At 39.2% G+C, this 24,629-nt stretch overlaps 3 protein-coding genes across 3 annotated transcripts; all 3 read right to left on the bottom strand.

Moving 5' to 3' along the window:
• Nucleotides 1-6,024: 6,024 nt before the first annotated feature.
• Nucleotides 6,025-7,838, bottom strand: si:ch211-244c8.4 (APC membrane recruitment protein 2). The gene is made up of 3 exons (XM_062433664.1): nucleotides 6,862-7,838; nucleotides 6,536-6,805; nucleotides 6,025-6,127 (listed from the first exon to the last, which is right to left on the bottom strand). Exons 1-3 carry the CDS (start codon nucleotides 7,836-7,838, stop codon nucleotides 6,025-6,027), a joined length of 1,350 nt encoding a protein of 449 aa, XP_062289648.1.
• A 2,564-nt stretch (nucleotides 7,839-10,402) lies between these two features.
• On the bottom strand, nucleotides 10,403-13,709 carry LOC133994564 (organic solute transporter subunit alpha-like). The gene is made up of 8 exons (XM_062433877.1): nucleotides 13,631-13,709; nucleotides 13,246-13,397; nucleotides 12,460-12,533; nucleotides 11,706-11,864; nucleotides 11,428-11,539; nucleotides 11,192-11,338; nucleotides 10,669-10,774; nucleotides 10,403-10,563 (listed from the first exon to the last, which is right to left on the bottom strand). The coding sequence occupies exons 1-8, from the start codon at nucleotides 13,704-13,706 to the stop codon at nucleotides 10,403-10,405; spliced, it is 987 nt and encodes a 328-aa protein (XP_062289861.1). The 5' UTR covers nucleotides 13,707-13,709.
• A 1,645-nt stretch (nucleotides 13,710-15,354) lies between these two features.
• On the bottom strand, nucleotides 15,355-22,673 carry LOC133994563 (palmitoyltransferase ZDHHC20-B-like). Its single transcript, XM_062433876.1, has 13 exons — nucleotides 22,556-22,673; nucleotides 21,103-21,129; nucleotides 20,880-20,974; nucleotides 20,279-20,399; nucleotides 19,174-19,243; nucleotides 18,753-18,785; nucleotides 18,479-18,599; nucleotides 17,753-17,885; nucleotides 17,530-17,656; nucleotides 17,256-17,342; nucleotides 17,092-17,171; nucleotides 16,927-16,973; nucleotides 15,355-16,850 (listed from the first exon to the last, which is right to left on the bottom strand). The coding sequence occupies exons 1-12, from the start codon at nucleotides 22,671-22,673 to the stop codon at nucleotides 16,930-16,932; spliced, it is 1,056 nt and encodes a 351-aa protein (XP_062289860.1). The 3' UTR covers nucleotides 15,355-16,850; nucleotides 16,927-16,929.
• Between the last annotated feature and the right edge of the window lie 1,956 nt (nucleotides 22,674-24,629).

The raw sequence follows: 24,629 nt of genomic DNA, 5'->3' as shown, positions 1-24,629 counted from the left end.
CCATCTGTACTCCTTCAGACTACATGCACCTCTTTTTGCATCAATTTGGACGTTTCGTCAAACATGCAATCTGTTTTCATGACGGAGAAATGATTATAGGCACTTTTTTACATTTCATCATTGTGAATTATTTGTAATGGTTGACAAATGTTCTACTAATTGAAGTAGAGAATGTGTCTAATTTGCAATGGTACTGTGTTTCATGCTTACCACTGTGCAGCAAGCTCCCTCTATCTATAGTAGAGGCTACAGGCACTGTATGATTGATGAGGCCATGTTGTGCAGCAGCGATCCTGTATGTCTTGCATCACTTTCATGTTTGCCATTATGGTTTTTCACCAGCAGAGGCCCTCAGTGCAAGAATGACTGCACTGAAATGACGTAATGTTCTGGCTGGTTGGTCCATACTCACTTTGTAAGTGAGCAGAATGGAGCCTCCACTATCCATGTTTATAATGCTTACCATCAAATGTGTACCTTTATAAGCACAACTATATAATTTGCCTATTGGAAGCAAAAGAAATTGTGTTTCAGGATATTGCACTCAAAATGATTTGATCATTTTGGTTGAAATGTGTTAGAATAATCCATATATTTGATCTTTATATTCTGTGTCAGTTTATAACAGTGTTTGATGATGAAACATCAGGTAACCAGCTATTGGTTCACAGATTGCAGGGCTCGCTGTTGGTCTTGTGTTGGTTCAGTGCTGAGATGACAGTGTTGCAGATGAGTTATTACCTCTACTGGATGCTTCTCAATAAACATACGTATCTGTCAAGGTAATATCTCATCCCCAAATTGTCACCCACTGTGTGAGATACAAGCCTTTAAACAAAACAAATTACTACATTTATATATATTTTAATACATTTAGTATTCTATATTTTGTGTATGAACTGTGGTCATTTTAGTCAACACTATGCTAAAGGTTTTTATAATTGATATGTGACATGTTTCAATATGAATAATAATAAATCATTTTGATTATGAATCACCCTGTATTTGTGAATTGAGCATTTTATGATTACTTGTCTGGTGAACATGAACATTTATTTAAAAGGCTGTAAAAACCTGATTGTGTTATACAGTGGGGGATGAATGGGCTTTTTCTTTGCTGATGTTGGAGGACTGAAAGTAGGCTTTACAATTCCCAGCATGGCAAGATGGTGTGTTTTCTCATTGATATTGAGTACCAAAGCATTTGTTTTACACTGTTATGCAATCTATCAGCATGAGAATGGGCAGCTTTATTGCATAGTGCTGAACAATGTCTCTTTAGAGCAGTGTGACTTTTATTTATGTCATCATAGTGCCAATAACAGGATTACTATGGCATTTTGTGTTAGTTCATCAGCTCCTAATGCATATGAAAAGTATCAAAGAACTCAACAAGTCTTTCCTTTTTCACATTTTAGAGCTTTTTGACATTATATTCATTAAATGTGTATATTGCAAAATGAGCCATTATTAATGTATGGGTTTTGAGGTCAATATCCACAGAGAAATGTCAGCTGTTTGTTTTCTACATGACTGGTTCAGCTGAGGACTTTGGAAACAAATGAATAATGCATGTAAATATGTCTCAAAATACAGTGAAGCATTATTATGATATAGTAAATTGCTGTAGTCCAATAATTTCTTTTGAAATGTGCATAATTAAAGTAATAACTGGCTGTCACGGTAGACCTATACATGCCAATATGAGTGTACTCATTAAGGCACTCATGTTTTTAAACTCCTCCCCCTGACACACGCAGCCTTTCATTGGCTGACCTAGAAGGGTTGTCATGGAAACACAGAATGAAGCATGCTAAATTAGGTTCTAAAGAGGCACGTCGTCTCTCTAGAGGCAGAAGCAGACACAAACACATAGTCTCTCAAACCGTAGAAAGCTAGGGTGGCCTCAGTGCATCATGGGTCCTGTAATTTGTGTAATATATTTGGGGCAGGGGGCAGGCCATAAACACAGTGCATCTGTTTGCTGGGAAACATACAACGTATAAACAGTTTGTTTGTGTATATAATATGCTGATACAGCTTATGCAACGTGGCTGGGAAGTTTATTCCAACACGTTCTATGGTTGTACTTCACTCAAGGCTGTTCCCATTATATATAAGCATGAAAGCCAGCTTGCTGGTGAATCATGTGAATGGACATCGACAAAAGGCAGCATTCACTGAATATTTTTAAGTTTCACTTTCCTCTTTAAAGTCATATACATAACAGTTTCCTGTAATGGAGAGTATAATGTAATTTATCCTACTGTGACTTAATGTGAGTCTTCATAATCAGTTTTATCTCTGTTTAAGCCAATTTTTTTTTAAAGTGTCCTAATCTCAGATTGCAGGTGCTAATGAGAAATAACCTTGTGTTGTGTGTTTGAGCCTCAAGGAGATACTGTTCTTTTCTCAGGGAGATGGTTTTATCCCCTGCTGTCTGTAGTAGCACCTGATGTGTTGAAATCCTCGTGTTTTTCTCTGGAAAATCATGGTCCTCTCTTCTAAGCTTGCAGCCTCTGGCTTCTTAAAGTAAACAGAGGTCTTTTTGTGTCACCTCCACAATGTTTTTTTTGTAAAAGATTCATCCTTTGTCCTTTACTCCTCATTCCTAACACCAGACTTCTCTTTACCCTACCCCATGACTCAGATCAGCTTCCCATCCTTAACCACTAGCTATTAGAGATGCTTTTCAGCACAGCAGTGTAAAACATTTTTTCTACATTTAATTTAGCAGCCTTTATAGTTCACTCAAGCCTTTTCTGTTCAAATGGCTATCTTATGTTTGCTTCTCTGCAGTGATATCAAACTGAACACGAACTAAATGTCCACATCAAACGATCCACTCAGTCTGGGGGGAATTATTCAGCAGATGCATCGGGTACATTTCACACTAAGAATAGCAATGACACACATTCCCAAACCCGTTTTCCTGATAATAAGGTATGCATGTTAAGCGTTTTCCCTTGCAGCCGATTGGCTGACATTCATGTGCTCCCTATTCAGGTCAGTGAGCTTCTAGTGTGGATGATGCTGGAATGATGCTCCTATGAGCACAATTTGAGCCCATGCTGTAGTAAGATGTTAAGCTACTGTGGGGGTCTTGGGGATCTGTCAGTGAAAATATTTAATAGTTTCTTTACCTTTATCATATGACAGTATTATGCAATTTCCTTCTACGCCACATAAAATTAACTAAGATTATATATTCCTACCTATTTTAGGGCCAGCAATCCTCTTATGTGTGCCCACACTTCTTATCTTTAAACTGCTTTAAACTCGCTGCATTAACACAAATATGGAAAACAGGATATAGTCCACCACTAAAACAGATTTCATCTTGCTAAGTATTCATATGATTTTATTGATTAAATAGGAAACAGAACAACATAGATGAGACTATACACAGATATAGTTTTCTCATCCGAGTATAAGTGGGATAAGGATGTGCCAGTGTATGAGCTGGAGATCTCATCTCAGCATCCTCTCTGTCTTGCTCAAACGTCCGCAGGGCCATTCATAATGGCTGCTGTCCAATGTCCATTTCACAGGAAGGAGTTATTTCCGTTCCTTCTTCAAAACCATAGTCTCTCCCCCACAGTATTTCACAGTGAGATCTGATAATGTTACATATGAGCAGGTGGACAAACAGGCGCTGTACAGTTCAACATTTTGTGCAAAAATTAATGGCACGTTTTCTGCTACATACATCCAGAGATAGGTATAGAATGTAAATTTGGTTGTTGCATTTATTTATAGAGCTCCTGCCGTGCTTTTCCTGACATAAACAAAAGGTAAAGGGACTAGTTATTATCAAAGAGACTTGCTGGAAAGAAAGACAAGAAGTTTTGACGGTTCCTACAAAAAGTGGGAGTAACAAAATTTAAAAGTACTGTAGAAAACATTGAATAGATAGAGTTTGTAGGAAAAGCACCCTTAAAAAGGCATTCGCCCATGTTGTGTGTGTGACTGTGTTCCTAGAAGACCTTTTATCTTGCTTATCCTTAGTTACCGATGCTGCTGTGTGTTCAGGTATGACCCCGAACCTTCCTGAGTTCATGTCCATTGTCCAGTTGGCTCAGCACCAAAGAGCCAAACTTGTTGCTTTGGCTCCCTGTGGAGATGTTTTGTGCTTGAGTAAGCCGAGTAAGGCTGTAAGCCTCCTTGTCTCTGTTACTGTCGTTTGTAGTGTTGTGAAGCCAAGAGATGACAGAGAGACGAGCCAAGAATTACAGTATAGAAGTATGAATTAAAAAACGGTGGTCATGTAGTTGGAAAAAAGTTGCAGTCAAAGCCATAATCTGTATTGTTGATTGGATCAGTCCATTGCTTTATTTTCTTATCTGGGCATTGCTACCAGCAGCTGCAGGTTTATTACCAACCCTGCGGACAGGGACCTTGGACACGGGTATCTTGGTGCGAGGGGGTTCTTTACCTTGAGGGATGTGGGAGGCAGTGTGAGACTGTGCACCATGCTTCACAGGAATCTTTGAGTCACGCGGTAAACTGGTGAGGGCTTTCGGTTGGTGAGGCGGCTGACTCTCCTCCTGGGTGTGTTTTGAGGTGGGCACATTAGCCTCAACATGACTGATTTTATCTCTGATCACCGCATCATGTGAGTTGAAGTGGTGCCTTTCTTCTTCTAGCACAGGAGTAGGTGGGTCCCTGCTTGCTTCATCATCAACATGTTGGCTTTCCCTGACAGGTAGCTTTCCTGCTCTGCCTCCTCCAACTACAGGTATTTTGCTATGTCCTGATGCCTTTACTTGTGGTGTCCTCCTTTCTCTGGAGGCACCCTGGAGGCTTGTTCGTGACTCATTTTGCAGCTCCTCTGTTTTGGAGGACACTGTCTGAGCCCCTGGAGCATCTGTGCTACTCAGACAAGCCAATTGCCCATCCACTGATGCCTGTCCACTTCTTCTCATCTTAGCAGAGGCTGGGGTTTCACTTGGCAAAGTTGCAGGGGTAGAAGGAGGAGCAGTGACAGTGTATGGGGCAGGGGGGGCTTTAGATTGAGAAACTGGGATCTGTGCAGGAGCAGGAGAATCTTTAGATACTGGAACTGGGATAAGAGCAGGGGCAGGAGAGTCTGTAGATACAGAAACTGGGATACGACCAGAGGCATTAGGGTCTGTAGATACAGAAATTGGGATACGTGCAGGAGCAGGAGGTTCTGTAGTCACAGAACCTGCAGGGGCAGGAGGATCCCTGGATACAGAAACTGGGATACGAGCAGGGGCAGGAGGATCTGTAGATACAGAAACTGGGATACGAGCAGGGGCAGGAGGATCTGTAAATACAGAAACTGGGATACGACCAGAGGCATTAGGGTCTGTAGATACAGAAATTGGGATACGCGCAGGAGCAGGAGGGTCTGTAGATACAGAAACCGGGGTACGACCAGGTGCAGGAGGGTGTGGGGATACATAAACTGCAGGGGCAGGAGGATCCCTGGATACAGATACTGGAATACAAGTAGGGGCAGGAGGGTGTGGGGATACAGAAACTGGGATACGAGCAGGGGCAGGAGGGTCAGTAGATACAGAAACTGGGATGCGAACATGGGCAGGAGGGTCAGTAGATACAGAAACCGGGATACGAGCAGGGGCAGGAGTGTCTTTAGATACAGAAAATGGGATTTGCGCAAGGGCAGGAGGGGCTTTAGACTGAGAAACTTGCATTTTAACAGGAACAGGAGGTTCTTTAGGAACAGAAATTGGGATTTGAGGAGCAGGGGGGGCTTTAGTTTGAGAGACTGGTATCTGACCTGGAGCTGGGGTTGTTGGGGGGGCTGTAGAAATAACAGCTTGAGTGGTAGGAGCTGGAGTTGGTGTGGGAACAGTGGGCATCTTATCTAAGGGGACTGGAGCAGGACTGGGTTTTGTCGTGGGAGGAATCTTATCTAAAGAAGTTGAAAATGGAGTTAGGACAGATGCAGGGCTGGGTTGGGTCTTATTGGAAGTTATGGCAGCTGGGGTAGGGGTGGGACAAATATCTGGAGCATTTACAAGGGGGGGAAGGGTCTTATTTAAGTCCACAGATGTGTGTGTAGGTTTGGAAAGAGTCGTAGATATTGAGCCTGGGGTTGGAGTTGATGGGGTAACCTTTGTCGTTGTGGTAGGGAAAACTGGTGCAGGAGTTGGAGGTTTGGTTGTAACAGTACAGGCTGGTGATACTGTCACTGGGGCTCTAAATTCTCCTGCAGCTGAACTTTGGGGCTGTTTGCTGGAAGAGGAGGTTTGCAGGTTCAAACTGCTACGTGAATCCAATTTAGCAGGTGCAGGTTGGGTAAAAGAAACACGGGTGGGAGGGCTATGGGTTACTTGTGGAGGTTTTGCTGAAGCAAGAACAGGGGTAGCTATAGGGCTAGGCTTACCTACTGTACTAATAATTTGAGGGGGAGCAGCAATCTCTGAAGCCAGTTTGCTAGCTGTAGAGGTAAGAGTTGGACTAATTGATTGAGCCTTGACTACCGTGGCTGGGGTGTTCGGAGGAGCTGTTGTAGTAGTAGAGGTGGAGCTCGGTATGGATTTACTTGTAGAAGGGGAAGACATTACTGGAGCCGAAAGGCTTGTTAACGTTACAGGGGTAGTTAAAGGTTTTGTTGTTGCTGTGGCTGTAGGAGTTGATTTTAATGTAATGCTGGTCGAAGGCCCAGAGGTTGAAGTAGAGTCTGAGCTTGATTTGACTGAGTGAGTAGTCAAAGTGGAAGATTTGGTTAAAGTAGTGATGATAGTGCTCGGCTTGGCAATGGGAGAAGAGGTTGAAGCTTTTGTTGTAGTAGAGGTAAAGGATTGAGTTGGGGCTGTTGTGGGGAGAGATACAGGAGAGGGTTTTGCCATAGATGAAATGCTGACAGACGTTGAAGTCAGCGGAGAGGAGATGGTTGGTTTAGAGAAGAAAGATGTAGATGATGGTGTGGCCTCAGTCACCACAGTACTGATGGCACTGATGGCTTTGCCCCACTCTGCCTCCACATCAGCCATGATGTCTCCACCCCCTGAGATTGAGTCAAAGGTCAGGAGAGACGAGATGTCTGCCAGCAAGGAGCTCAGGCTCTTCTCACCAGGTATCAAGGGTGGTTCAGGGGTGAGTAAAGGCGGCAAATGCTCATTAGTTCTACTCACATTGCCTGCCGTCTTCTGGGGAGTTATCGTCTCTGATGGGGATGTGGGTGAGCTGTCCTGTGACATTAAGCTCTTGGCGGGCTCATAGCTCTCTGTCTCAGGGCTGTCTAGAGAGCGAGGCTGGGATTTGGGGGTGAGAGTGAGATCCTCTTTGATGATTTCCACACTGTTGGCGCGGGATGACATGAGAAGTGGGCTTGGAGGGGTTTCCTCCTTGTCCTCTTTATCCTTTGAGCGGAACTTAACATTACCAAAGAGACCCTTCAATCCACGACGTTGCCGACCCACTGGTTGGGATACAGTCTGGACTCGACGGTCCCCCCCTCCTCTCCGGCCACCCCTCAGTAATGAAAGGAAGCCGAGGGATTTGGCTGAGCAGGCTGAAGAAATGGAGGGACGTGCAGTGGCGGCAGACAGAACGCCATCTTCACCAAACGTCTCCTCCTCTGCCTGCTCACCCTCTCCTTGGTTCACATCCTGTCCCTTTTCCTTGTCCAGCTCCTGCTCCGAATCTGGTGCAGCAGTGTCTGATAATCCATCAATAGTTTTGCTCCTGTTAACAGGTGACTTGTTGTTTCCATCCCCTTTGCTACGAATAGAAAAGATGTTACCTGGCTTGCGTTTGCCAAATAGCTTGAATCCTTTTCTGATTTTTCCACTTGGCTGGGATTCACAAGGCGGGGGGTCCATGTTCTCCGTTTGTACATCCATCTTCTCTCTGTTTCCCCCGTTCTCTGTATCCTCCCGTCACTTGCTGTAGTTATTATTCCACAGCCGGTGGATGGAGCATTTATATCCAGACCTTATTGTTATCTCCCTCTGTAGCCCTGCTTTACCTCTGTGGCTCTCAGCGCGTTTCTTTATCGGCTGTCTGTATCCCTCCCTCTTCTATCTTTCCCATCCAGCCCTTTCTCCTCTATTTCTCCCTTGAAAGCCCCTCCTCTTTGCCTCGTTTTTGTCTGGCTGCTCTCCCTGGTTGCCATAGCAACTGAGGAGCTAAGCAGCTTTCGTCAGCAATGCAGAGCCAGGGGCTAACATCAACCCACCCTGAACACAGCTTTCTCTTCCTCTCTGTCTGATGACTCTGTTTACATAAACAGCAAAGACAAATTCTCCATTAACATGGCCAAAATTTGAATTCCAAATGATCTGGCTTTATATAAACATCTCATCCAGATTAATGCAATGCACCTCTATATGGAACCTAATAATCTGTTAATGCAACAGATTTGCTTTTACTCTAAATATACTGGTTCTTCACATTGTCTGTGTCCCAGCAACCTACAGTCAGTCATTCCCATCTGTAAAAAAGTTTTGGATCGCTGTTCTATAAATAGTTAAGTGTAACAAATGTGAAACTACAATCAAGTTTTGGAGATAATTAGCATAATGACCTACATGCCTGAATGTGTTTTCCTCATTTAATTTATTCACAGAGCTGTATATTACTTTAAATAGTATAGTATTAACACCTTTTAGAGAACATGTGAAAAACAAATGAAATGTTTCTTGTGATGCAGAAACGTTGATGTTTCTTCATTAAATCAAATTAAAAGCGATCAATCTTGTCGGAGGGAGTGACCCTTTGAACATCTAGACAGAGTCAACATTGGACCCAAAGACAATGAAGCCATTGAAAATGATTACATAATTGTGGATGAATGAACAGATTTTATTTTCAAGGAAAGAAGCAGCCTGTGTTGAAAAATTGGTTCAATTTTTTAAATTATGTATCAATGTTTATATGAGCTTTTCTTAAACTTCTAGCATTTAGTGACTAATATATGATGTGATATGATGCTGGAAATGGTCATTCTCACGTCAAATGCAACCTCTAATCCACACCAAATTTAAGCCATTATTTATTGTCACACTTTTTCAGGTGCTTGAAAAAACATGGTTAGGAATTTTATTTGCTAGTCTATAGGAATATACCATATGCACAATACTTGAGAAGTTAGTCTGTATTTAGTTAAGTGTGAATAATGTGCACGTTGTTAGTACATATTCACAGTCATTGTGTTCTACTTGCTTGACATGAGTATTAATAAATGACTTAAAAAAGTAAGGGCTTGTAATACTTTAACCCAAAACCTCTAATGTTTGTGACTCTTCAAAATTCAGCATGATCAGGTTGAACTTAAAACAAATAATGAGCATTAAAATATATCACTATAATTTCCTAATTTCTGTAGCCCTATTGACGTATATGTGTTTTTAAATCTAAATTAGTCATGTGAGTCGAGAAGAGGGGAATGGTTGTTCTTTATTATCAGATTAATAAATGAGGTTTTCAGGTGGAACAAGCAGGGCCTCTTGTGGTCACCAAAGAAACAACATGTGACACATTTCGGCTGTCGATGGCTGCAAAATGTACAGAGTGTAAATAAAGTTGCTGTCTCATACACGTTCCCTGAGAGAAGTCTGTGTAAGAGGGTGAGCAAACTTTGAACAAATCTGCCTGTTTTTCTAGGTTGTGTTAACAGACGTTTCAGATGTTTAGCTGATACACAGTCATACAGGACAAAGAAATATAACATACAGATTTAAGTTGCCTTCACATTACTTTAAGTTAAACAGATATGTGATTCACAGTAAACTGAACTATAGACTAAAATTAAATTAAAATTGAATAATGACAGGGTTACAAATACATCTGTGTACATGCTGCTCAGTGAACAAAATGACATTCTTTAATCAAATATATTCATGTTTTAGCTGCTCCTCAGTATAGGTTCATACATGCAACCTGGGCACTGTAATGTATATATTTATACCAACTGAAAACTGTGTCACTGTTTAATGCTCACTGTACTACAAAAAATACCACAGACACACACACACACACACACACACACACACACACACACACACACACACACACACACACACACACACACACACACACACACAAAAGCATTAACACAAATAAATAGGTGTGGTATTTACTGCTGCCTAAGCAAATGCAAAAATCTTGTCTTGTGAGTTGATGCTTTAAGTTTTACCATTTAACCAATTTTGTTCAGCTTTTGACTGAATCATCAAATGGAGGATTTATTAGAACGTACAGAAAAAATATATACACAAATGTCAGAGTGTTGTATGAATAGTACAAAGAAATAGGGTTGAAAGTCACCTCAGTACTCCCCTAATCCAGTAAAAATGTAATTCTCTCTTTATACTCAAGTGACTGAATGAGGTAAAATGTTATATCATGTACGCATCATTTAAGAGCAGCTTTATTTCCACTCTTTCCCATTCTTTCTCCTTTTTTTTTAGACATTGTGCTCCACGTGAGCACCCTGCAGGGCAATTTTGGTATTCTGGTTGTTGTCATGTGCCACAGAGGGAAGCGTGCTATACGTACGACGCCACAAAAACCGAGTGACCAGAGTGATGATGAACATCTCCATGATCATCATCTGCTGACTTAGCACTGCAGGGCAGAGAAAAAGAGAGAAAATGTAAGGTTGCAGACAGATTATTTCATGCCAAACACATGAATAGAAGATGCAGGTAGACATTCAAAGGTGTTTCTTACTTGATCCACGAGCCTGGGAGGAGAAGGGAGGGGCACAGGCGATGGTTCCATCCAAGGCCAGGATGTTAATGATTGAAGTCTGCAGCTGACTCAGTACAAGTATTAACTAGAGAGAAAACCAATACTTGATCAGTTACATGCATACTGTACACAGGTGCATTGGGTAGAATCTCTAAATATCAATATTTGTCAGTAGACCTTGGCATTATGACAAAGAACATAAAACACGTGTGCAAACAGTAACAGTTAATTGTAATTTTAAGCCATAGAGCAATCAAGAAAGGTAATCCTCTTAGTTTTAGTTAAATTTCTTCACATTTAGGAGATAAAATAGTAAGTAAAGTATCTGAGCAACTTACTGGTTTAAAAATGCATCACAATGCAGCTTATGTTGCTGTTTTTAATGTTTTCCTTGTGCAGGATGAAGGAAATGCAGAATATATACAAAATGTATCCAGCTATCTTTTCAGATTGTAACTGACAGAGCATTAGGATGCATACTGAATTGGTTGTGTGGACTCACTTGGTACATGGCATACTTGGGTACAATGTTGAGGCTTCGTAGAAGGCTGTTAGTGTTCATGAAAACGATGGCGACAGGCCAAAGGGAGATGATAGTTAGGACACCAATGAATGGATTTAACCAAATGGCTGCACCAGTGATCTCGAGCTGGAAAAGGAGCAAAGAAACATTTCTGGTCTTGTTCATTTCATTTTCAGCACAATCAGATGTGAAGACGAGCTTTTCAAAAAACTTACATCAGCAAGATCAAAGTTGCCGTTTGTCCACAGTACTATGGCGAGGACAGAGAGCACCGTCTTTAGGATCGCATACTGAAGAGCACCCAACTTAAGCAAGAATAACATTTTCCTAAATAATTTCATCCCAAAAAAAGATTTGCATTAGAAACAACCATGATGTGCCAAATGAAACAGCATATAGTTTATAAACAATATAATAATAAGATAGTATTAGAAAACAACTTATTAGAGCTTATTAGAGACTGTCATATAAAAAAGTATAAAAGGATAAATACCGTGACATGGGCACACGTGGTAAACAGAGGCAGCAGCAGCAGCAGGGTCCCGTGTTGATCCTAAAGGTTTCACCTGAAAACCGCTCCAGAAAATAATTGCTGCCCCCCAACTCGTCGATTATCAGCACCAACACTTTGTACACCACAACTGCAAAATAACTACAGAGAGAAAGACATGTGACTTACAGTAGGCCTATTTATATAGAGCAGATATGTAGTAATTCTGAAAAATCATGTCACATTGTCACTGTTTGTAATGTTATATTTGAGCTTTTTCAGCAGGGAAACAATTTTCAATTTTATATGATCATATTAAAGAAAACACAATAACTCTTGACATGTGAGGCCAAACCAAAAAACGGCCCTTGTTAATGGAGTTTGCTACATATTGCACAGCATACTGTACGCAAATCATATAAATCAGAATGCACATTTACAGTACCACTGGAGGTTTCAAGATCCTATAAAGATTTCCTGCATTTTATTAAAGTTGGAGATATGACATGATCTTTGATCTTGGCATGTATAATGATTCATCCAGTGGTTAAACTTACATTACAGCAATCTCCAGCTAATTTGTACAGTCTTGGCTTTTATTATGATTACTCTGAAGACAATTTAGCTGATGATGTAACCTGATCATCTTCAGCATCCATGGGGACTGTTGGATTTGCAACACTTTGTCCAGACTACACTGGAATCCAGCTAAGCCAGTGCAAATACAGATTTTAGATGTAGATGAGAGAAAACGTACCAGTTGGACGTCATGTCTGTGAACATTACTGCCCTTGGGATCCACATCCCAAGGCAGGACATGGTGGCAATGACCTGAAACAGAGAAATAGGATAAAGCACATGAAAACATGTCTAGTCAACAACAGTGATATATCCTGATTATTTCTGGATGGATTGGGCCTCATGAAAAAATGGTCTGAGTACGGAGTATAAATTTAAAAGTGGTCCAGACCTGTCACACATGTCATGACAAGATCATTACTGCCTTTCTCCTCATGGCAGAAAAACGTGTTTGACGTAGAATTGTAATGTCCTAATCTCAATTAATTTGGAGTTTAAGAATAATACCAAAATTAACTACAAATTAAATATATAACCAAAACAAACCTGATGAAAAAAATATTTCTTATTTCATCATCATGGTGGCCAATTTACTGAAATAGCTTTTTAGATTTTATGATTTTTATTGGCATACTTTGGCGCAGGAACTTTTCAGTAGTTGTAAGGTACTCTGACCGCTGCCTCTTTGTCTCTGTTGCAGATGTCTGTTCAGTGTTATACAGCTAACAGTGTGACATCACCTGTAGACTATAATATTCCCCTCTAATATTGTTGTGACTGTCACATCCCTTGAGCTTAACCTCACAGAAAAAAGTTTCAGGATAAAAATATGAAAATGTGCTTTCATGGGGCCCATTTTCATGTAATTTGTTCCCCAGATTAATCTTAACAGCTTTGACGATTGACTAACTATAGCTCCTATCATCACAGCATGGATTTTTTTTTTAAAGGCGTTAGTGCTTACTGGTGCTGCACCATTGATCCAAATGATGGTGGTCTTCCTGGAGTAGGGCAGTTTTTTATAAATGTAAACACACTGCTCCAGGTAGAGAAGCAGGGAGATGCAGGACATGAAGGTGAGCATGGCGTACAGGCAAAATCCAAACATATCTAGCTCTGATTTAAAACAAACAAGAGGAGGAGAAAAAGGAGGTTTCAGACAATTTCATACAATTTGAGGCACTTCATGTGAAAAAAACACTAATAAATAAATGATGAAAGAAGAAGACAATATGATATGATGGCTAAGACTCAGACTCAGGCATAACATGAACATTTAATGCCATTAGCTTGGCCTGGTTGATAAGAAAACATTATCAGTAATATGGATGTTGTAGTGGTTCACTTACGCTTTATCACGTCAATAGCCAGAGGTGGCTCCTGTAGACAAGCTGGATGAATGGTGCTGTTGAGTGGTTCCTCCATGGCTTACAGATATTCCTCTTGAGAAACGTGCACTAGTGGGTTAAAATTTAAAAAGGAAAATTTAAATGGAGCTTTCTCTCCTCGCAGAACTCACTTCAGTAAAACCTGATCAGTAGTCGGTTGCAAAGTAGTAGAGAGTTGTTGAGTAAAACAACAAGGTCTCCCCTTTACATCGCAGTGTGTGCCAGTGGGCTCCAGCAGCAAATTCTACTAGCGTACTTTACCCTATGGCGACTTTTAAGGAGTGAAGGTATGATGACGGCTTCTGAGCTTGCAAGTTTATGAGAACACCTTCATAACTAACTGTCGCTCATTCATTCACAGACTTAAGTCACAGTAATTAAAGTGACACCAAGGTCAGAGTTTTAGTTAAAAGAATGAGAACCACTGAATGTGCCAAGAGAGATGAACTTTGACAGGGTGTGTTGCTTCCCTGTAAATATGAAAGTGTATAAAAAGATAAAGGTATTTACTTCAATCTGTGTAATTTGTTAATCAGTTTCAGTGTCTTTAAAGTACACGTTATATTAACTTACAGGGTTTCTGTGAGGTGTTTACATTGTTTGTCACACTGAGTGTCCCCCAAGCCCCCCTCCACAAATCGTCAGGGTATGATTACTGATTTATGAAAAATTATTGCTATAAATAGTGTGTTGTGTGTGTCTCTGTTGCACTGATATGGAAAGGTGAACGGCACTCAGGTCATTCACCTCTCCCTGCAAGCCTGCCAATCCCAGGTTATCGTGTTCCTGTGCCAGACAATGTTTTAAAAAAGTGTGAAAAGCTTGTGAGTCAGCAGTGAGAAACTTTAATGATCCTGAAAACGTAAAGAGGACAGTCTCGTGTCACAACTATCACTGTGAATTACAGCTTTTCAATCTCTGGTGGCCGTTGTCTTTTTACAAATGTCACGTTGAGGAGCTTACAGATATATACTTAAGCATGGATATAGATAATGTAATTGTCTTTTATAACTTTTATAGAGCAGAGGCATTATTTCTAAATGATTGAGAACAGAGAATATTGATCCACATATACTGTAGGTTGGTACCTCTTCAACAATAGTTTGAAGAAAGAACACTTACTTACTTACATGCTAGTAGAAGAACAATTCACTCACTTTTATTTCTGCCACTTGCCACTATCATATTTAACCTGTAATGTATAAGTATTGTGTATGAAGTGTCTTATAGCCTATGCCAAAGACGAATTTCCATTTTAATGGACAATAAAATAGTCTGAATCTGAATCATATTCCCAATTTAAAATACATGTTCTACAATGTGTTGTTCTACAATGTTTGTTGTCCTCACTACAAATAAAAGTGAAATACATTGAGCAAACACTACACAAAAGACATATTTCAATACCAATTTGATCAATAATTTTGTCAGATTTTGGAGAGCCTGCACTGATAGACAGAAACCAACTGACTGAGCTGAGAAACAGAATAATCATATCAAACACGTGCAATTTCTGAACCATGGACTAATTTGAACACAATCCTGTAGTTTGAGTTGGTTATGATGAACATCTGAGGTATGACTATAATCTACCATAACATTCCTCAGCAGAGTTGTTTCAGAGTCGATTAGGAACTTGAACAAATGACAGCCCACAAGAAAAGACGCACACATTCTAGTTTCTAACATTACATTTATTATTACAGAACATTAATCATTTCCCCAATAAAAAAGCTGTTTTTTTACAGGAATAACTACATTAGCAGATATCTCTGTTGGGGGGTGCATTGAGTAGTTTTAGTAATTAAACTACTGTGAGGTTGTGAGTACATTCAGTCAGTAATATCTACACAGAATTATTAACTGCTCACTCAGGCAAATCCAACACTGTGCTGTGCATCATTTCCACTAAAAGGAATGTAATAAAAATGAACCAGTTGCCAGGAGCACTGAGATGAGCATTTATAATGACACCAGCTTCCTCTTTCATCACCAGGCTATCACCTGCTTATCTATCCTGGTTCACGTTCAAGGTCAAAACGGATCAAAGCTCCTTGACTTCTCTGACGAAATCTTAGTATATGTTTATTGGCAGTTTTTATATTTTATTTTGTGCTCTTGCTTTCCAACTTTCAAATAAATCTTATCATCAAACTGGAAAAATGATGACAATTGAATCCTAAAATGATAACACTCAAGAGTGATTCAGTTTATATAAATACACCACAAAGAAGTAACCACAAATGTGAAATTAAATGGAAGTAATGAGGATGACAAACATTAAAACAAAAATACATATAAATAAAAACGAGCCATTTCAATAAAATCAATAAAACGTGAAAAGAAAATGCAATTAATTTATAAAAGTTTTAAAACAAATTACAAGTATGTATAGTGCAATGGAGAATGTCAATAATTGATCATTACTCTGAATTTCATGCAACCTATTGATGTCTTAAATAATGATTTGGAATGAGAAAGTACTTAAACAGCAGTTAAAGTGGATTTGGTCCTCATTTGAAGCTTAGGTTACTCATCATATAAAAAACAGCAAAAAATAAATATATTAATAGTGTAAACAGAAAGACCATTAAATATATTCAATGATGTAAACAGTAAACTGAATCAGACCGTTTGATAACTGACGACTGGTCTTAATAATTGCACTGTGCTCAAAGTTAAAATCTGCTCAGATATATTGCGCACATGTTTCATAGAGTTGAGTTTTCACTTCTAGTCAATTATGTCCTGAAGACAACTATCACTTCTGTAGCACTCACTGTTCTACAAACACATGTGAGGCTTAATTATTACTTTTTGATTAATACTGATACAAAGGGTGAGTCCCTAGTTGTGATTAATCCATTCAGTTCAGAGAAAAAGCAGCCCCAGAGTTTTCAAATAATATAATCTGAATGTCTTCGGCTGGTAACAAAGACAACACTTGTGAATCACTTCTGGTTCAGACTGGTGCAGTCTGTCAGGTCATTGTATAACCTCTGTTCACATCATAACAATATTGTTGTGGTACTACTTTTAAAAAGCACAAATGGTCCATATAAAACATTCGACCTGAGGCTGCACTATCAGAATGAGGTTGGAGGACAGCTCCTGTGGATGTGCTGATGATCCTGGTTTAAGGCATCGTAGTTGACGAACTCTTTACTGATGTGCCTGCAACCTGCAAGGACGGTCAATGATGAGTACAAGTACAAATGTGCATGGGAGGAAGACACATTTATGTTATGTCCACATACCTGCTATGGGTCACTGTCCATTGTCACAGAGACTATCTGGCCTCCATCTAAAAAGAAACAATTTGTACGAAATAGATGTTTCAGGATTTGTTGCAGAAGTAATTATAAAACTACACTTTTCATGAACCATATGAACAAAAATGAAAATGTGAGAAAAAGCATCACCAGTTTTCTCTTTGCTTTCGTCCACTGAGTGTTGTACATTGTTACCAAGCACGCGAGTGTTGCCCTCCTCATCAACAAGGCTGTAATTAAAGTCACATTTGTGATCAACACCCAGAAAACAACATTGAAAGACAACATTAATTAGATTTTTAAAGAATGTTCACCTTTTGCCATTTTGCTGAAGGACACTGTTTGCTTGTTCAGGATCTATGTGTACCAGTCTGGTAACAAAGGAATGTCCATCCCCCAGACTGATTCAAACAGAGATATTAAGAGCATGAATCAACATGTCAGCAATAGTTAATTGTATTTTGGGGATTACAAGTACTTACTAAAAATGTGTACAGTGCACAGTGTAGACAATGTGTATTTGTTTCCATCATTATGATTACATAGGTGATTTATGGCTACAGTTGTGTAAGGTCAGAGCATTTTTACCTTGAGAAAACAGGAAAGAACCAGTACTTCACTTGGTCTCCAAACACCTCAGCTACATTTCGGCGAAAGCCAAGCGAAAATCCATTTTTGTCTGGACTATTTATGAAGACAGGAGCCCTAAAAGCCTCTGAAAATTGATATAAAAACATGTCAAGTTAAAATCTCAATACAAAAGTGTGCATCAAATTGAATATTTAACAAGAAATGTGTGTCCAATAGCTACCTATAGTGGTCCTGTTCTTTCCCACAAGCCAGAGATGGTAGCAAAAAAGTGACAGGATGCTGATACAAAACAGTGCGGCCACAAAAAACAAAAACAAGATGTGGAATTTTGCATGCGTATCAGGCAGTTGTTTCTTTAAAGGGAAAAGAGAAAAAAAAGGTGTTAGCCTTGTCAGTCGACATGTCAAGTCATCTTTAACAAACAATTGACTGCAGTAAAAGTAGCAAAGTTTCCTCCTTGGTACAAAAAAAAACAAAAGTTTTCACAGGAAGTCACTGGAAACTCCATCCATCATTTTTGTCTTATGTCATCAGTATTGTTTGGGCTGTAAGACAACATACTCCTTCACTGTAAGACTACATGACAGGAGCCATTGTCTCATGTGAAGCAGTACACTGAAGACGATCCTCTGATAAGCGTTCACATGCTACACCATTGTGCACCACAGTGTAGCATTTGTAACCTATTGGTTGATGTCTTACAATGCCACCATTAGTGGGTGTTGTACCACAACCCTACATTTTAAATTGTACTTCAATAATTATAAATTCTGTCATTCTAGTTTGGTTTTTTTTAACCCAAGGCTGCTGAATCTTGATCTCAGGAGTAACATGAGATTCAAAAGGATACTAATCACCTTTAATAAGCTGCAAGCTAGCACAGAAAGCACACACACACACGCAAGAACTGGCGATGTAATAATACAGCGGGTGTCTCTGTACTTACGGTCCAGAATTTGATGAAATATTGGACGACTGTGGCACAAATGACTAAACAGTAGAGTGATGCGTAGGCCAAGAACAAGACAAAGTACTTGTAATTCGAGAATCCGACACAGTTATTCACCCTGAAACAGGAAGAGAACATCAGAGACAGACAGGGAAATGGGCTCATGTCTCCACATTTACTTCTGATGAAAAATAGATAATTTTACAATAAAGACAATTAATATGGTCAAAGAAGATTAAAAACATAGTTAAATGAGAAAAGCCTACAGTACCAGGGGCAGTGATGGTCCATTTTCAGTACGCACCTTGAAGAAAAGGAATAAGGAAAACATTCATCCTGTTGGTACCATCTAGTAAATGTTTACATTATAAACATCATTTTGCTGATCAAATTACCCAGAGGCACTTCACCACATAAGCAAATGAAGATGTAATACATGGTGCTCAATATATAAAACTAAATCTTTAAAATGGATGAAGATTTAATTAGAGGCAATACCAAAAACTGGTTTAAAAATAACATTTAACAAATAACAAAAACAACAACATAAAAATATGCAACATATTACACAACTTTTGGATGTACTGTATGTGGACAAAAAAAAACCTGGAAAATTACAAATATTTTATGCAGGGAAAAGCTTTGTAAAAACAATAGATATGATGAGCTTTAATTACAGTGTGTACACTCACATTTCACAGGTGGAGCAGTGATGGCAGCGGTCAGGTTTGATTACTTGGCAGGGGTCACAGTATCGGATGGCTGTTAAGAGAAAATGAAGGCAGAATTATTTAAGTATGAATAACTATAAACAGTATATGAGCTTTATTGATGAAAAGTAAGAATTTGCCACATTAAAGACTTTAAGCTTTTCCAGTTTTATTTTATTTATTTATTTTGCTCTGTTCTGGTATTTAAAGCACACATTTTTAAATGAATAAATCCTCAAATTATACAAATTTAATAAAAGGTTTAAAACATAAATATGGTGGTGTTATTTTTTAGAAAGTGTATTTTAGTGTATTAGGTGCCTTTTTCCCTGTGAGACTAGGTATACAAGAGCACAAGTGTTGATGAATGGAAGAGCCAGATGAAGCCCACAGAGATAACGAGGTGCACCTGAGCCCAATTAACCCTCCTGTTACGCACGATCCGTAAACACAACACAGACGAGGAAAATAACACTGTATGGTTTTTCATCATAGAGTGCATTCTATTATAAAAGATATAAATAGTGTTGCACTTTTATCCAAAAGGGGGAGACACAATGTAGCAATATATTTACACAATTTTAGTGCCAGACATGAAGCGAACAATGAGTCTTCATGTTCTTCCTGCTGTGTTAGACGCTATGGTGACAACAATAAATCAGTTACACAATTTCTCTAGTGGTCTGCTCTCAAGCAACTGCTGGGTGTTTTAGTCTCAGACAATCAGAGATCTCCGCCTACTGAAGTCTGGGGAATTCTAAATGCATGGTAGTTGCTTGAGCAGTTGCTAACAAACCTACACCCCTTACATTTTGTCAAGAACACGCCTTATCGGAAATGATGCTCTCCCCCGGTCTCCTCCATAGTGGACTGCATGTCACTGCCCCAATATAATATACATTTGGATTGGTTCTGCAATGCAGGATTTTTTAAAACTCTGTAATTGTTTCCATCCAGTTTTAACAACAAAACCCTAACCCTGTTGTCAGTCTCTATAAATGAAGCATTTATAGAGACCGACTTAGTCCACTGGGCAGTTAAATGAAAGCCAACCAGTCACCTTTGCTGCTGCAGTGAAAAGCCTCACCTCCTCCTGCCGTGCGTGTATAAGCAGGTAAATTCCTGGCCACTTTCTTCAGAACCTCTTGCTGCACCTCGGCCCGCTCCTCTCTTTCATACAGCTCCTTCTCTGTTCTGGGCAGAGCAAACTGGCAAGGGAAGAAAAGACCGGTGTTTACACTACATGCTGAAGTGGCCCAAATCTGATTATTTTGCTCCAAGTGATTCAGGTCTGGTTTTATCACAGAAGTGTAAACAAACCAAATCAGTTTTTTTCATATCAGATCTGGGCTCACCCTCACTGCCTGGAGGACAGCAACAACAGCGATGTGGTCAATGAAGAGACAAGGACGTTTCAAATTTTTTGAACATTTATGGAGAAGCTGCTACTCAAGCCCAACTGGAGGGAACCTATCGTAACTGAGCAGTGTGTGTGTGTGCATTACAAACTTGTATTGGACAGTCACACAATATTTATCTGTTCTCAAAACATCTATGTTGATAATATCCTACACTTAAACCATGAAAATAAGGTGTGTTCACTGTAAAACAAATGTTCATTGAAATGTAGCCATTTAAAGAAGCAAATCCTTGTGGTGAGGAGTTTAAAGAAACTGCTCTGGGCTTACCGCTTTTGAGGGGCTGGCTGGTTTGGACAAGATAGTTTTCCAGTAAGACCATATGAACATGAAGAGGAAAATGTGGAAGATGACCAAATAGCCGACTGCGAAGAGATAAACGTTTTTAACACATTTTTTAAAGTATAATATTAAAATAATATAAAAAATAGATGAATTACTGCATCATTTGTGAATTAACACATAACTGACAAATGTCATATGTATTACTTACTTCGTTCTGCATTATCTGGGATTGTATCTATGTAACACACACACACACACACACACACACACACACACACACACACACACAGTTGGCAGAGAAAAAAATATATTAATGAGTGTTAATGAATGTCCAAGGAATGCATGACTACACATCCCCCACCTCACACACATACACACCACCCCTTTCTCGCACCATGTGGCAGCAGCCTGGCACGGCCAGCAGTGACCCACCCATAAGAGAGAGCTTTGTTTAAGCAGCAGGGCTCTCCCTGTCCTGACCACAGCCGCTACAGTACGTCTACATGAGGATAATGGTATCATCAGTTCCAGGCTCAAAAATACCATGAAAACCTGACTGTGAGGGCAGGGACAGTGCCTGAATGCTTAAACACTGTGTTAGATTTATACTACAGTGCATGCATTTCAATATAAGACAAAAGTAGGAAATCCTTTCCTCTGCTGAATGATTAATGCATAATACAGTTATAAACCACATGATTTAATAACCAGTCTAGTCTCTTTGTCTGAATCAATAATTTGCCTCCATGTTTTTGTATTTTATTGTCGGTATTTGATTCTAATCACATGTTGGTGCTGTGTTGCAACTAATTCATTCAATTACAGATTAATTCACTATGACAACAAAAAGCCTGGTAACTTTCTAATAGTGGCTGTGCATTTCTCTTTTTTGTTATCAACATTAAGGGTGAGAGTGGTTTGACAGTTAAACATAGGGCACTTGAAAAAGTTTAAACACCTTTCCAATTTTCTCCTGCCCTAATTACATTTCCCCCGTTCTCACATTACATCAGGATTTTACAACTGGCTGACAAAGTTGCTCTATTATTGCTCAAATAACAATTAAAAGATTACAATCACTGCTATTTATAAAATCTCACCTTAAAAACTGAGAAACAAAATTGCAAATGCGTTCATGTAAAAATGCATGTTATGTTATCCAAATTGATGTTCAAAATAAAATAAGGAAAAGTAACTGGAAATAAACTTGGATCCATTCATAGTTTAATTTGTGCCATTGAAAGGAGCTTTACTGTCCATTCATTCACAACACACTGCACATTTGAAACAGCAAAAACACCAGAGAAAGTTGTTTTTTTTGCACCATTTTTCTGCCTTTGTTATATCTGACGTTACAGCAATCATCACAGCGATAATGATGAATCTATTAATTATTAATTGATGATTGCACAAGCCAGCCAGGCTGTTTTCTCTACTTAACTAACATAAACAAAGTAGTCTGGTGACATTAAGGTTAAACACGCTGCTAATGTGAATGACTAAACAGTGAGACAGATGGGACAGTGCAGAGTGTGAGGGTTGTTTTTAAATCTCACTTCAACCAGATTATCAAAGTTGGGCCACTGTCAAACTGTCAACACAGGCACATATCCGCCCTCCCGACATGCAAACGCTCGTGACAAAAAAGTGAGCGTACTTACACACGCAGAGCTCCACCACATAGGCATAATAAGACCAGCCGACAACCAGGTTGATAAACAGGACAGGTATCCAGTTCAGAGCCCGTTTACAGCACCTAAACGCGTGAGAGGGAGCCATCTTTAATCCGTGTAGGACATTAGCCGGCGGTGACGTCATGGGCACCCTTTTAAACGAGCCCAGGATACTACAAGACCCAGACACTGAACGGGGCATGCGCAGTTGGGTTTGTAGTTCATAAACTGTGGTGTAGTTTTAATATAATGTGCTCGTGTTGTACTCATAGTCTGATTTGTCAAATGAAACACACCGATAGTCTTTTTTATTGTATTTTATTGTATGTGTTTTGATGTTTTCATTTTTTTCTACTTTATTTTACGCTATTTTATTATTATCGTTCTATGAAGTTTTATCTTCTTATCGATTTTATTCGTTTATTTTGTTTTTAATCTCTTCTTAACCTAGCTTTAGTCTAGCTTTTATTAAACGTCAACTCTTTTATTTCATTTTACTTTTCTTATGTCTCTTTAATGTGTTTTTTTTTATGTGTGATTTGGTTTTTCCACAAAATAAGCTAAATTATCTTGTTAAAATCCTGAAAATTACACCTATTCATTCTCCCTCATTAAAAATTCCATAATTTATAAATAGTGAATTTATGATAGGGATATTCAGTTGTTTGCAATCTGCAACCTCCGTGCTTGATATCACTAAATCCCACACACAGGTCCTTTAAAATGTCACAAGGAATCTATAAAATAGCAGGGATGACACAATGCTACAGCAGACACTGTCTCTGCAGCACCATGCTCCAAAAGCTTTCACATGCAGGCCTTGAATCAAGAGAGATAATGTCCATAAGGGGGCACAAATGTGAGGGTTGCCTCCAGATCTATTGGTGACTAAAGCTCGGTGTCCGGAGAAAGCAGAGCAACATCCTCGCCTAATCAAGCAATGCATCTCTCAAAAAAAATAGTGAGCCTAACATTATGGCAAACACTGTGAAACATGACCACAGTGACGTTAGACAGTTTTTCCATAGCTGTACAATAATGGAAACATTCATATTAATGTGAATTAAACTCTGGTTTGATCGCTGACTAGCTGGAAAATTAGTTTGGCAGTTTCCTAATGTTGGATATTAAGCACAGGCAGCTGGGAACTTTCTTGTAAATGACTCTTGCAATGTATTGTTATTAATAAAACTCTTTTTATTGAATTGTGTCTGCAAAGATCCTTATCTGTGATATAATCACAATATACGATGGCCATTTGTCAATGCTGTTTAAATATTTCATTTCAGAAGTTTAACTGCTTAACACAAGATGTCTCCTCCTTCAATGTAAAGTCCATTCTCAGTGTTTGTGCACTGAAGTTTCCACATTACACTTATGTAAGTTGAATATTGGACCAAGATTGGTTTCCAAACTAGTTTTGGACTTTCCACTATCAGCAGATGAATGTGCCTATTACAAGTTGGACATCTTGCACCTTGCACTATCTCTTTTTTAATTGTGATTCAGACCAACTAAAGTTAAGACAACTTGATTTTATTGGCTAATAGAAGGACATTTATACTTAAAGTCTCTGTGTAACACAACAGTTTTCTGTTGCTATACTCATTCCTCCTGTCCATTCTGTCCATATAAACATCCCCTCTTAACTCCAGTGAAAGAGATGGAGGACAACGTCTACCACCCTCTTTATATAAAAGTTCAGGGGAAGCTAATATTTAAATAATTAGAATAATTATCCAAATAAAACAAGCATCTACCAAGGTTACAGTATTTTTGGTATACCAAATTCCCTGTTTTTCTGACTGACCCAACACCACAGCTCAACAAGGAAACACTAACTGTGGAAACACAAAGAGGGAATTTGGCACTAAAAAAATTTAAATATGGAACATGCCCTCTTGATTTGTCAAACTCAGACTGCTGAATTTTCATATAATCTTTTTTTTTTTTTTTTTTTAAGATTTTGTCTGACATAGACACCTTTATTTAGCAATAGACAGACAGGAAACATGGGAGAGAGAGGGGGGTGTGACATGCAGCAAAGGGCCTCCAGCTGGGC

Source organism: Scomber scombrus, chromosome 14 (assembly GCF_963691925.1).
Source record: "Scomber scombrus chromosome 14, fScoSco1.1, whole genome shotgun sequence".
Classification (NCBI taxonomy): domain Eukaryota; kingdom Metazoa; phylum Chordata; class Actinopteri; order Scombriformes; family Scombridae; genus Scomber; species Scomber scombrus.
The sequence above is the reverse complement of the archived record's forward strand: the minus strand, read 5'-3'. Positions and strand labels throughout refer to the sequence as shown.

Excerpts from the sequence above, each read along its gene's own strand:
- si:ch211-244c8.4 (XM_062433664.1), bottom strand. The coding sequence starts at position 7,838 with ATGGATGTACAAACGGAGAACATGGACCCCCCGCCTTGTGAATCCCAG. Across the intron at positions 6,806-6,861 it reads TCCTCTCCGCTGACTTCAAC|CCCCAACTCAATCCTTTACC; the intron begins GTCTGTCAGCAT and ends TCCCCACAACAG. Across the intron at positions 6,128-6,535 it reads AATGTCTTCCCCTTCTACAA|TTTTCCCTACCACAACGACA; the intron begins GTAAATCCATAC and ends CTCCTGCACCAG.
- LOC133994564 (XM_062433877.1), bottom strand. The coding sequence starts at position 13,706 with ATGGAGGAACCACTCAACAGCACCATTCATCCAGCTTGTCTACAGGAG. Across the intron at positions 10,775-11,191 it reads CCAAGTATGCCATGTACCAA|TTAATACTTGTACTGAGTCA; the intron begins GTGAGTCCACAC and ends TTTTCTCTCTAG. Across the intron at positions 10,564-10,668 it reads CTCCCAGGCTCGTGGATCAA|TGCTAAGTCAGCAGATGATG; the intron begins GTAAGAAACACC and ends TCTGCCCTGCAG.
- LOC133994563 (XM_062433876.1), bottom strand. The coding sequence starts at position 22,673 with ATGGCTCCCTCTCACGCGTTTAGGTGCTGTAAACGGGCTCTGAACTGG. Across the intron at positions 18,786-19,173 it reads CACTGCTCCACCTGTGAAAT|GTGCGTACTGAAAATGGACC; the intron begins GTGAGTGTACAC and ends CTTTTCTTCAAG. Across the intron at positions 18,600-18,752 it reads ATGGACCATCACTGCCCCTG|GGTGAATAACTGTGTCGGAT; the intron begins GTACTGTAGGCT and ends TTCCTGTTTCAG.